The sequence below is a fragment of the Rhinatrema bivittatum genome, chromosome 16, assembly GCF_901001135.1.
Source record: "Rhinatrema bivittatum chromosome 16, aRhiBiv1.1, whole genome shotgun sequence".
Lineage (NCBI taxonomy): Eukaryota > Metazoa > Chordata > Amphibia > Gymnophiona > Rhinatrematidae > Rhinatrema > Rhinatrema bivittatum.
Window position 1 is genome coordinate 42331884 of NC_042630.1, and position 14549 is coordinate 42346432.

General features: G+C 40.9%; 1 protein-coding gene across 1 annotated transcript; it reads right to left on the minus strand.

Annotated features, from left to right (window-relative positions):
- Positions 1-10003: 10003 nt before the first annotated feature.
- On the minus strand, positions 10004-10939 carry LOC115077525 (olfactory receptor 11H6-like). The gene has a single exon (XM_029579817.1). It carries the CDS (start codon positions 10937-10939, stop codon positions 10004-10006), a length of 936 nt encoding a protein of 311 aa, XP_029435677.1.
- Between the last annotated feature and the right edge of the window lie 3610 nt (positions 10940-14549).

Here is a 14549-nt window from a genome sequence, read left to right on the forward strand (position 1 = left end):
ATTATGTGCATGTATTTACCTAATAATTAATTACCTCTTCTGGGCATAGAACTTCCTCCAAACTCTTAAGATTCTTCAGTAATTAAAGCCTTGCCGTTTGGTCACTCTCTGTACTGCCAGGCCTGCTAGAAACATAAACTTTTATAAACCCAGGATGGAGGAGGCCATCAAGATTTGAGTTCCCCTAAAGAGTCTTCCACTGGGGCCAAAATCATGGACTCAGTGTGGCAGAGGTAAAGCCGCGGCAGAGGATTCACTCTTTGCAAGCCGCCCTCCCGCACGTTCCTATCTTGCACATCAAATCTTTCCATCTTCCTGGTTTATGAAGCCAGCGCGTGAAGAATCAAATTCTTCATTCTCCCATAATCAGGTCCAGGAGACTTCAGGACCTTCATTCACAATAAATTAGCATCTTTATTGTTATTATCAATATTTTTTTCCCATAAATTAGCAAGATAAAGGTCAATTCAGTGGCACCAAAAAAAAAAAAAAACACTCAAAGAAATACTGCAAAAGGCTAGATCTTACCTGCATTAAACTCCAGCAACTGGCAGGGATATCAAGTTAATTCTAATAAAAAGTGATTGTACTTGAGAAAGACCCCTTTATATAGCGATCTTTAGTGTCCAGAACCACTGATCAAACCTGGGTGGGGGTGGAGGGTCATCTTCGCCCTCTCATCATCCTACAAGACTTTCTTTCCTTTCCAGTTGGTGGACGCAGAGCTCAGCATTCCCATGACTGTAAGGGGGAAAACATAAATCAAAGCAAACTAAAAAAGAAATATTCCATTAATCTCAGTTGTAAAAAGTGTTGCAAAGCTGTAGGTCCAGCAAGATGGTTCATTTGGCCATTAAAATGAAAGGAATATGAGCAATTTTCTTGCTTGGTTTCCACTGTATAAGATATTTACAGTTTACTGAAAGCTGACTCCCACCATAGCTTAGTCATTTCCATGATCATAAATCTAAGGAAACTTGGGGTGCTGCTGCACTGTTCAGAACCCCAAGGCAGGCATCGCACTGACAGAAGAACGTACAGAGCGCAGCAGACAGCACACACAGAAGGAGATGGGCTCTGCTTTTGAAACACTACAGAAAAATGTTTCCCTTGTTCATTTTTCGACTTTTGCAACTTTATTCAAAGGCATAGAAAATGTGTTAAATGCTAAGGGGCTTCAGGTGGGATTTTTAACATTTTGTAATCTGTACCGGGAACCCTTGGAGCTGCAGGGAGAGCTGGATTCCCAATAATATAAATCTAACCATTTATTTATTTATTTTATTTGACAGTTTTATATACCGACGTTCTGGTAACATAGTTACTAATCACTTCGGTTTACATTGCAACAAATAACTTGACAATATAATAATAACCATGTCTTCCGTCTGTTGATTTATATTTTCTACCACGTCCAAGAGCCTAGTCATCTGCTGCTCTGATATTAGTATGGGATTCTGATGACAGCCAGCCATGCTGTATTCATGCTTTATACTGTATGCATCAGTGTTCGGCCTGCAAAGAGTCCTGAGAAAGATCTGATCATTAGAAGTCCATGCTGTGATCATGCTTTACATGTATCAGAGTGAAGCCTGCTTCAGCTTTGGATGAAGAAAACATTCTCCAGTTGCCTGTGAGTGCTGTAATTCCTATTTTATGTGTATCACTGGGACGCCAGCATGGGGCTTCCAATTAAAAGCTATTCTACAGGTGTCTGTGCAGCAATCCTGGTTTACATGCATCAGGATGATGAAGATGTGATCTGCAGCTATCTATGTGAAAGAATTTATTCTTCATACACTCTCCATCAATGGGGTACACACGCTGTTCTATTTACACTGTTCTTACTGAGCTACACTCTTACTTTAGTTGGGAATGTAACGATGATCATGTTGGTTTGGTTCAACATGTCCCTTCACAAGCCCATGTACATCTTCCTGGGCAACTTATCTTTTGCTGAAATCTGCTACACAACTAGCATTATGCCGAAAATGCTGTTTGGCTTTCTACATTTATTTTACTCAATGTTTCCTGCAATATTATTTCTTCTTCTCCTTGGGTTCAACTGAGTGTTTCCTTATCACTGTCATGGGTTATGATCAATATCTCGCCATCTGCCAGCCCCTCCGTTACCATGTGTTAATGAGCAGCAGAATATGCTTCTGCCTTGCTGCATCCTGCTGGGTCAATGGGTTCCTTTGCACTTTGGTGCCTGTAACTTTAATATCACAGTTCCCCTTCTGTAGAAGAAATGAAATCGATCATTTCATGTGTGATACGGGGCCTCTACTGGAACTTTCCTGCCTGAGGAACTTTGTGAAGGAAGTAACCGTCTCTGTAATCCACGCATTAGGCCTCATTATTACAGTCTCCTTTACCTGCATCTCTTACCTTTTCATTATACAAACCACATGAAGAATCTCTTCCTCATCTGGGCATCATAAAGCCTTTTCCCACCTGTGCCTCTTATCTCACTGTGGTGATCATGTTCTTTGGGGTGTTATGTACTTGTACATCAGTCCCTCAGTGAGGCATCCACTGAATGAGGATACGTTAGTGACTGTACTCTACACTATTGTGACTCCTTTGCTAAATCCTGCAATCTTCAGGCTACAGAATAAGAAGTTCATGGAGGCAGTGAAAAAAGCCATGAAAAGTTAATTATGTAGAATATATTCTATAGCTATCTATATTTCTAGAATGTGTCTTTAAAGGACCTATTTTTCTTTTCACACGCTCTACTTTACATCTACCTATAGCATCTTCCTATTCAGGAACTATAGTTCCATCTTTCCATTCCTTCATTCCTTGATCTCTGATTTCTATCAATATTTGTAACTGTGTTTTCTTAACTTTCAGTATTCAAAAATTGCATTTTATATAATCACTAAGTAACATTTTTTATTGTAAAGGATTTAATGAACTCTCTAGACAGCTTCAGTTGCTTTTTTATTTCCTATACAAGCGAGGCTAATTGTATTACTCCGTTCACAGCAGTAAAGTCAGCGTGGATATTACAAACGGAGACATTTCTGAGGACTTTCAAATTGAACTTATGTGCACAAGTCCAGATTGAAAATCATTCCTTAACTGGCAAATTATGTGAGGAGTTGACCACACACAACATTACACCTGCCCAGACACAATGTAGGGCATCAGTCCTAAGGCTACAAAGAGCTTGGCCAGACTGAGATATCTGTCTGTTCATTTCCGGATACCCTGACTGACCATGGGAAACCCCTTCCATAAAATCCTGTAGGCATTCATGTCAGTGGGATCCAGAGAGAAGAGAGTCAAGTAGAATTACCTAGCTCTGGATTAAATATTCTCCGGATTGATGAGGAGAAAACCATCCACAGACAGCAATCTTACTGCTTTCTTTTCAACTCATTGAAAACGTGTGAACCATGATCCATTTTCTGAAGGATTAGGATATGTGACCTGATGTAAGCACCCCCCCCCCCCCCCCCCCCCGGTTCAAATGCTTGTGCTTCTTCATAATGTATAAGCTGTATAGATCTTGGTCCCTGAGCACAAACAATTCCCCCTCAAGATGCTTGATCCCAGCATCGCGCCTCTTGTTCTCACCAGTGGCATATTCCTGGCACAGGACCTTCCCGACATCCAGCCACTTAAGTATTAAGTGCAGTTCTGGTCACCACTTCTCAAAAAAGACATAGTGAAATTTGGAAAGGTACAGAGAAGGGCGACCAAAATGATAAAGGATTTAGAACAATTTCCCTATGAGGAAAGGCAAAAGAAGTTGGGGATCTTCAGTTTGGAGAAGAGACAGGTGAGGGGAGATATGATAGAGGTCTATAAAATAATGAGTGAACTGGAATGGGTAAATATGATTTGGTTGTTTACTCTTTCAAAACGTTTGAAGACGGGGACATTTAATAAAGTTACTAGGTGATACATTTAAGACAAATAGGAGAAATATATTTTTACTAATAGTAACATAATGACGATGGCAGAAAAGGACCAAATGGTCCATCCAGTCTGTCCAGCAAGCTTCTTATGATAGAATATGCTGTGCCATGCAGGTTACCCCCATGGTTCTTTTAAGGGTAATCTCTTTGGTTGCCCCAATGCCTTATAATAAGGATAGTAATATTTATAATCACATCCAATGCATAATTAAACTCTGGAATTCATTATGAGAATATGTGGTAAAAACAGTTAGTTTAGCTGGATATAAAAAAGGGCTAGAAATGTTTCTGGAAGTAAAATTCATAAACCATTATTGAGGTGGACTCAGGGAAATCCAATGCTTCTCCAAGGGATAACCAGCATGAAATCTGTCCAACATCTTGGATCCTGCCAAGTCCTTATGACCTTGATTGGCCACTCTTAGAACAGGATACTGGACTTGATGGACTTTTGGTCTTATCTGTAAGGCAAAACTTATATTCTTATAATGAGGCATCTTGGCCATGCCAGTCATCCCAAGATTCCAGAACTGTTGTCACGAAGACTAGGTCCTTCTTTAAGGAGTTATTAAAGTGCCAATAATTGGCTCTGGGCTTCATTGACTGCAGTCCTACCTTCATGATCACAGCATTGTGATCCTTGAAAGATGTCAGTCTAATGCATTGGACCAGGCTCGTGACATTGGGTGACTAGATATACAGAGCTAGTTGATTCAGGATTAGGAATCAAAACCCTCTCTCACTCTGACAAAGGAGAAGGTGTCAGACATCTTCAGGTAGTGATTCCACCAGACATCAACTGGGGAGAAGCGGCATACCAACTCTCCCAGGGCTGCCGACAAGCCTATAGGTCTCTTGATTGTTTTTGTCAAGGGCCTTGAGGATGAAGGCATGCTATCTGCTTCTTGGCCTCTATTCTCTTCTTCAACCTGTGATTGTACTTGAGAAAGCATGAGCCATGAACATCTCCAAAATGATTTGAATGTATAACCTGATGTTCCGGAGATGGTTTTCAGGGGTGATGACTCAGACGAACTGAACAAAATCACTGTGAACCTGGAAGATGTAGTAGGCCAGATTGACAAACTAAAGAGTAGCAAATCACCTGGACCGGATGGTATGCATCCTAGGGTTCTGAAGGAACTAAAAAATGAAATTTCTGATCTATTAGTTAAAATTTGTAACCTATCATTAAAATTATCCATTGTACCTGAAGACTGGAGGGTGGCCAATGTAACCCCAATATTTAAAAAAGGCTCCAGGGGCGATCCAGGTAATTATAGACCAGTGAGCCTGACTTCAGTGCCGGGAAAAATAGTGGAAACTATTCTCAAGATCAAAATTGTAGAGCATATAGAAAGACATGATTTAATGGGACACAGTCAACATGGATTTACCCAAGGGATGTCTTGCCTAACAAATCTGCTTCATTTTTTTGAAAGGGTTAATAAACATGTGGATAAAGGTGAACTGGTAGATGTAGTGTATTTGGATTTTCAGAAGGCGTTTGACAAAGTCCCTCATGAGAGGCTTCTACGAAAACTAAAAAGTCATGGGATAGGAGGCGATGTCCTTTCGTGGATTACAAACTGGTTAAAAGACAGGAAACAGAGAGTAGGATTAAATGGTCAATATTCTCAGTGGAAAAGGGTAAACAGTGGAGTACCTCAGGGATCTGTATTGGGACCGGTGCTTTTCAATATATATATAAATGATCTGGAAAGGAATACGACGAGTGAGGTTATCAAATTTGCGGATGATACAAAATTATTCAGAGTAGTTAAATCACAGGCAGACTGTGATACATTACAGGAGGACCTTGCAAGACTGGAAGATTGGGCATCCAAATGGCAGATGAAATTTAATGTGGACAAGTGCAAGGTGATGCACATAGGGAAAAATAACCCTTGCTGTAGTTACACGATGTTAGGTTCCATGTTAGGAGCTACCACCCAGGAAAAAGATCTAGGCATCATAGTGGATAATACTTTAAAATCGTCGGCTCAGTGTGCTGCAGCAGTCAAAAAAGCAAATAGAATGTTAGGAATTATTAGGAAGGAAATGGTTAATAGAACGGAAAATGTCATAATGCCTCTGTATCGCTCCATGGTGAGACCGCACCTTGAATACTGTGTACAATTCTGGTCGCCGCATCTCAAAAAAGATATAGTAAAATGATATAGTAAAATGATATAGTAAAATGATATAGTAAAATGATAAAGGGGATGGAACAGCTCCCCTATGAGGAAAGGCTGAAGAGGTTAGGGCTGTTCAGCTTGGAGAAGAGACGGCTGAGGGGGGATATGATAGAGGTCTTTAAGATCATGAGAGGTCTTGAACGAGTAGATGTGACTCAGTTATTTACACTTTCGAATAATAGAAGGACTAGGGGGCATTCCATGAAGTTAGCAAGTAACGCATTTAAGACTAATCGGAGAAAATTCTTTTTCACTCAATGCACAATAAAGCTCTGGAATTTGTTGCCAGAGAAGGTAGTTAGTGCAGTTAGTGTAGCTGGGTTCAAAAAAGGTTTGGATAAGTTCTTGGAGGAGAAGTCCATTAATGGCTATTAATCAATTATACTTAGGGAATAGCCACTGCTATTAATTGCATCAGTAGCATGGGTTCTTCTTAGTGTTTGGGTAATTACCAGGTTCTTGTGGCCTGGTTTTTGGCCTCTGTTGGAAACAGGATGCTGGGCTTGATGGACCCTTGGTCTGTCCCAGCATGGCAATTTCTTATGTTCTTATGTTCTTAAGTCCCCCATTTCAGATGCTTAACTATGTCCCCGAGGGTGTGCTTCTTCTTCTTCTTCTAAAGACCTTGGTCCCTGAACACAAGCAGGCACTTCACAAGATCAAGTAATTCCTACTCAAGCTGTTCAATCCCAGCACTGTGCCTCCTACTCGCGCCTCCGGCTTACTCTTGAGACAGACCTTTCCCATGTCCCACTACTGATCCAAGGAGCAGTAGTCTGCCTTGTAGCCATTAGGGATGTGAATCGTTTATCTGGCGATTGAAAATATCGGCGATTGAAAATATCGGACAATCTTGTCAATCTTGTCAATCTTGTCAATCTTGTCAGATATCTTGTCAGATATCTTGTCAGATATCCCCGATATCTTGTCAGATATCTTGTCAGATATCCCCGATATCTTGTCGGATATCTTGTCAGATATCTTGTCAGATATCGGGGATCCCCAATAGTGATAGGAAACCCAATGATTAATTTTGTGGGTTCTTGTATAGTTACGGGGGTGGGTGGGAAGAAAGGGGACTTATAAAAACATAGCCCAACCCTTTAAAATTGGTTATTTAGTATCCCCCCACCCTCCGGACCCCTCCAACCCCCCTCCCCAAATTTTTAAGTACCTGGTGGTCCAGTGGGGGTCCCGGGAGCATTCTCTTTCTCTCGGGCCGTCGGCTGCCGGTAAACAAAATGGTGCCAATGGCCTTTTGCCCTTAGCATGTGACAGGGTATCCATGCCATTGGCTGGCCCCTGTCACATGGTAGGAGAACTGGATGGCCGCGAAGAGACGCCTTCAGTAACACCGCACCTCAGCCTAGGCATGCACGCGCACCACCTTGATGCTTTTAAAGGGCCCACGGCGGGAACCGGGCCACGGACCCTGGATGATGACGTCATACCCTGCATAGTATGTATACTCCAGTGTTCCACAGAAGCTTTGCCTTTGCAACAGGTCTCCTTGGTTAGCCTATTCCTGGTTTCCAAGTGCTCGTTGCCTTCTCGTGTTCCTGATCCTGTTCCTGTGTCTTCAGTTCCTGGTTACAGTGTTTGTCTTGTCTTTGTGTGCTGATCGACCACCTGGCTCGACCTCTGCTTCGCCCGACTATGCCTGCCTTCTCCAAGCCTGGCCTCTGCTTCATCCGACTACGCTTGCCAAGCCAACCTCTGCTTTCCCGACTACACCTGCCTTCTCCAAGCTCGACATCTTTCACCGACTACGCCTGCCTTCTCCGAGCCCGACCTGTGCTTCGCCTGAACACGATTGCATTCTCCGTGCCTTGATCATTGCTTCGCCTGAACATGCCTGCATTCTATGCGCCCTGCCCCTAGCTATGGACTTCTATGCTTCTGACTTTTCCCAAGTCCAGAGTTCCACATTGCTTGCTACACTACCTGAGTGCTGCCAATCCTAAATCCAGCTCAACAGAGATTCATCTGTCCCTATCCTCTGGACAATTTTTTAAATCGTCAAAAAACGATTCACATCCCTAATGTTTATGATCGGTCACAATATTATTATTTTCTTGTTACTCTTTGTACTATTTTATATGTTTATTTTTGACAGTTTTGAGCTGTTTGTAAGGCTGGAATATAGTAATGACTGATTAAATACATAATTACATACTTTTAAGCAAGCTGGAAGTAGGCGTTTCAGGGAGAGTCTTTCAGGTGTAGCATTGCACGCGGACTATAAAACATTTACCCAACCACTAAAAGAAGGACTTTCAAAGTGAGCTGATGCACATAAATTCACTTTGAAAATTCTCAGTAAAATCTACATGTACAATGTACACACACTTTAGCACAATGCAGAAGATTGTAAAAAAATTACCCTCATATAGAGGAACAAAAAAAAAAGAACTGAATTTTAGAAACAGGTTTATATTTGCAGCTGCCTGCACAGTATCTTAAAACATTTACAATGAAAACAGTTAGTAATGATCATACAACAGGAAAGTTTTGAACACTGAAGTGTAAAAAAGAAAAAAGATAGTTACAAACATTGATCAGTAGCAGAGCTACATGAGGAGAGGAGGATGGAAAGTTGGAACTTTAGCAGGGATGAGCATTAATTTGAAATGAATGTGTAAAATGGGAAGAACAAGCCCATTTTTGGTTCATTTCAATGAACCAAAATTGGGGGGGGGAACAGTTTTGGCAGATAGTGTGCTCTATATTCCAAAAAATGAATTAAAATGAAATACTGTATAAACTAAAACCCATAAAAACAAAAGGTGAAAAAAAAAACCCTTTAACATCAAGGAAAAACAAATGAACCAAACTCAAAATGTTTGGTTGTAAGCATCCATATAGTTCTTGAATAGATAAATGTTATAGGTAGATATAAATTAGAGGGCATGACAAGAAAGTAGACACATTCTATAAATAGTAGGGGTGTGCATTCGGATTGACCGCATTAGTAAAACGCAACTCATATTTTTTTTTTACTTAAAAATTGATTCGACATAAACGATCGGATTTCCCACATATCGAACATAGATATGTTCGATATGTTGGAAATCGCGATTGCTGAGCCAAAATAAAAATATAAACCCCCTCACCCTCCTTAATCCCCCCCCCCGACTTACCACAACTCCCTGGTGATGGAGCGAGGAGTGAGGACGCCATTTCTGCAATCCTTGGCGAGAAGCATGTGACATCGGCGGCACGTCGAGTGACGCCGGCGTCACGTGATTCCCGGCTCGTTCGCGCCGGACGGCTCGTTCGGCCCAAAAAGAACTTTTGGCCAGCTTGAGGGGGTCAGGAGGCCCCCCCAAGCTGGCCAAAAGTTCTTTTTGGGCCGAACGAGCCGTCCGGCGCGAACGAGCCGGGAATCACGTGGCGCCGCGTCACTCAGAAGCGACGTCACGTGATTCCCGGCAAGTTCGCGCCGGACGGCTCGTTCGGCCCAAAAAGAACTTTTGGTCAGCTTGAGGGGGTCAGGAGGCCCCCCCAAGCTGGCCAAAAGTTCTTTTTGGGCCGAACGAGCCGTCCGGCGCGAACGAGCCGGGAATCACGTGACGCCGCGTCACTCGACGTGCCACCGACGTCACATGCTTCTCGCCAAGGATTGCAGAAATGACGTCCTCACTCCTCGCTCATCACCAGGGAGTTGTGGTAAGTCTGGGGGGGGGATTAAGGAGGGTGAGGAGGTTTAAATTTTTTTTTTGCACATATGTACATATACCCAACTCATTGGATTTTTTTTATGTCCATATTGGCCGCAAGTGGGACCCCCTTTCGGACATAAAAAATATGAACATAAAATTTTGCTCTGCACATCCCTAATAAATAGGTACTTTAAATATAAACATAAATATTTTATATTCTGTATAATAAACGTCTTATGACTTTTTTCACTGCATCCATGAACTGCTTATTCCGAAAACTGTAGATTACAGGATTCAGCAAAGGAGTCACAGCAGTGTAGATTATAGCCACTGCCTTATCTGTGTACAATGGGTGCTTTCCTGACGGCCTGACGTACATGTACATAGCACCTCCAAGGAACATGAGCACCACAGTGAGATGTGAGGCACAAGTGGAAAAGGCTTTCAGACGCCCAGATGTGGAAGGGATTCTTACTGTGGTTTTTATAATGAAAAGGTAAGAGATACAAGTAAAGCACAAGGGAATGAGAATCACCACTGAGGTGACTACAGAACTGGTCACTTCTGTCAAAAAGTCCCTCACACAAGTAAGTTCCAGCAGTGGGCCCGTATCACATAGCAAATGATCAATCTCATTTCCACAGAAGGGAAGGCGTGACACTAAAATTACAGGTACAAACGTCCAGAGGAAGCCAGTGACCCAGCAGAAAGTGGCAAGGCGGCAGCATATTCTGCCGCTCATCAACAAATTATAGCGGAGGGGATGGCAGATGGCTAGATATCGATCATAACCCATGATGGTGAGAATAAAACCCTCAGTGGAACCCAAACAGAAGAAAAAAAAATACTGCAGGAAGCAGCCAATGAAGGAGATGTAGTTCCTTTGCGATACAAAGCCAGACAGCATTTTCGGCACAGTAGCAGTTGTGTACCAGATTTCAGCAAAAGATAAGTTGCCCAGGAGAATGTACATGGGCCTGTGAAGGGAAGCGTTTGACCTCACCAGCAGGATGATTGTTAAATTCCCCACCAAAGAAAGAGTGTAGAACAGTAAGAAAAGTGGAAATAGAACAGCTTGTGCACCCTTACCGATGGATATTCCATGGAGAATAAAGTATTTCACTTCTGTATAATTTTCTTTCCACATCAAATCAATATTTAACCTGAAAGTAGAAAAAAATAATAGGGTGGGAAGTTTGTTCACTAATCCAACTGGGTTTTACCTTACTTGATCATAATTTATTCCAGTGACATATTCTTGATATTCCATTGTTATTTATTTTCTGGAATGAGCAAGAATATATTATCTATAAAAGTGAAAGCATGGAAATGTGAATTCCAAGATGATAAAGTCACATGCATAAGGTCACACAAAGAGTCCATGGAAGAAGAAGCAGGATTTGAACTGAATCACATGGTACTAAAGGGGGTTAATTTTCCAACTCTATGCGGTTCTTGCCGGGACTTTATAATCTTGGGCTTGCAAAGACATTTTGCAAATAAACACCCACCTCTATAAAGTTTTCTTGTGAAAATTCTTGGCACAAGGGTTCCTTGCTATGGCTTCTGCAAAGCACATGTCGTTTCCCTTTTTGTCCTGATAAACATATGCACATTCTTCATGGCAAACACCTTTACTTGCATAAACGGTTTTTGAGACTTGCTTCCAAGAATACTTTTTCACGGTGACATTGAGCCAATGCCGTGCTCATCCCATATATCATTAGTTTAAGTACAGAAAAGACTCACATTAATGCCACACATACTTTCCTCACTGATGACCCACGACCTAAGGACTGTGTCTCGTCAAAATTCAGTTTTAAGTGATAAATTCCCCAGCATTATTGCGAGCTAATATTTTACTTGAAACAAAATAACTTTAGAACATTAAAAAGTTTTAAGCTGCCTTTCTCCATTTTTCCCTATTTTAACCCTATGCTTGTTTCCAGCTTTGATGCAGCAGTATTAACATGCAAATTGATCCAATCAGATTATTTCCTCCTACTGAGCTTCTATACTGTCCAGCCTCATTACCTAAAAAAATATTGGATGTTCCATGAAAAATACTGTAATTTCCAGGGGAAAATTCTAGAAGTCACTACAAAAGAGATGTGAATATGGACATCAGCCATGATTTAGAAACAGCAGCTCTAAGGTATCCAAAATATGTTTATTAATCAATAAGTTTTAATGACAGATTAAAGTTGTTGATATGGATTTTGGAGAAACTTACATCATAGCACATTACAAAGGATATTCCTGCAAATCAATAACATTGCTTGAAAATCACCCCAGAAGAGCACAAATATAGCACAGACAGTTGCAGAACAGATCTTCATCAATGTTCCTTGCATTTGCTACCCTGATACCTGTACAGCAGGAATACTGCAAGGTTGGACATCTGTAGAACAGCTCTTCATCAGAAGCCCCATATAGGTGTCATCGTGATATACAGTACATAAAGCAGGAATTACAGCACTCACAGCTAAAGAATGTTTCTTAATCAAGAAGCTGATGTAGTCATCACTCTGATACACATAAAGCTTGAATACAGAATGGGCAGCTAAAAAGATGATCATCAAAGCCCCATGCAAGTATCATACTGATACATGTAAGACATGAGTACAGCATGGAAAATGATGATCAGATCTTCATCATACATATATTAAAAGTTGAATTTTCAAAGGAGTAACATGCTATCATAGCAATTTTAAAAAGCCATTTATTCCCACAAAGTGAACGTGCATGAATAAATCCTATGGACATTTCAATGGTATATACTGTAACAACTTTCAAATGACCACTTACTTAAGTAAAGTGCATTTACATGTGCAGAACCCAATATTAGTCATGCAAAAGCATTTTTAAATCTTGTCCATTATGCACATATGCAATAAAGAGCATTAGATCACTGTGTTCACAGCTATGGTGAAAAACAAAAGGCAGAACAAACCACAAGCAACCGAGCTGCGGCCAGCATTCAAACTGGTTTTGTAGAGACCCAACACGAATGCTGGAAGAGAGTGATACAGTCCCAACACTTTAATTAGGTGTATAAATGCTTAGTTTCTTTTATTCAAAAATTGGCAACTCCATTGTTATAATGCACAGTCTTTCATGCACACGGGGTCCCCCGACACGGACCCGTGTTTCGCCAGCGGCTGCGTCGGGAGGGATGACCACAATTTTTAACAGGAAATTCTTTAAAACGGAGTTCCTAAATTCCTGGCATGGAAGGAACTTAGGAACTCCGTTTTAAAGAATTTCCTGTTAAAAATTGTGGGCATCCCTCCCGACGCAGCCGCTGGCGAAACACGGGTCCGTGTCGGGGGACCCCGTGTGCATGAAAGACTGTGCATTATAACAATGGAGTTGCCAATTTTTGAATAAAAGAAACTAAGCATTTATACACCTAATTAAAGTGTTGGGACTGTATCACTCTATTCCAGCATTCGTGTTGGGTCCCTGAAAAACAAAAGGCAACAGATTCAAGACATGGTAAAATTGATATTATGGGGAATCCTGCTTTTGCTTCAGATCCAAGGGATAAAAGAAACATTTTTGTGTAGTCTTTCAAAAGTAAAGTCTGTCCCTTTTTGTGCCTGTTGTCCATGCTGTGTCTGTCAGTGCAATGCCTGCCGTGAGGTTCTGAACAGTGCACGGGAAGTCCCCGTTACCTTAAATTTATAAATGTGGAAACAGCTAAACAGTAATGGGGAAATAGTTTTCAAAATAAACATCATATAAATAAAATTCATAAAAATCAGGACAAGAAAATGCTCTTTTTTTAACTAGACAAATTATAATCTTAAGAAGGAGCTTGTAGATTTTTAACACTTTTTATTGCTGATTTAATGGATTATTTTATTTCTTTTATACATTTTTTTGTAGCAAACTCTGATCAACGCTTTCCTCCTTACAAATCTCTCCGTCTGGGAACTGTAAAGGAAAGCAAGACTTGTAGAGAGATGAGAAAGCAAAGAGAGCTTCCCTCACCTGGTTTGGTCTCTGTCTACATTGTATAAGAGGGTGTCTGAGGGAATATTATTGCAAGTGTAGATTTTATTGCAAGTAAGGTCACTCATTTTGCAGCATTGCTTTCAATGTTTTGATTTGATGTCATTGAATTGTTCCTTAACATGCATATTTATGGGGAAAAAAAGAATAATAAAGGGTTAACTATGCTACTTACTGTGAATGAAGTCTTGAAATCTCCAGGATTTGATTATAAGAATGAAGAATTTGATTGCTCAATCTTTGGTTTCATAAACCAGACAGAAGAAGGATTTGATGTGCAGATTTGGAATGGGTGGGAAGGCGGCTTGCAAAGAGTGAATCCTCTGTCACAGCCTTACCGCTGCCACGCCGCTCTCTTTGAGTCCATGGTTTCAGCCACAGGTTTAGAATCTCCTGCTCTTTTTTCAGGAGAACACAGGTGACGATGGCCTCCTTCCTCCTGATTTTATAGAGATTTGTATTTTTAAAAGTCCCAGAGAGACCAAATATCAAGGCTTTAATCATGGAAGAATCTTAAAACTTGGAGGAATTTCTGTGCCTTGTAGGGGTAATTAATTAATTCTGTAAATATATGCACAGGTTTCTATAGAATGTATGTTTGGGTGGTTGTTTCCATTACAATTGTTTCCGTCATCAGGGAATACAGTGGTTGATGATAAATTATTAGTTTGCTTTAACACAACTCTGGCATGGGACTTAGGGCTGCACAAGGTTTTAAAATAAAATAAAGAGATAGAGGC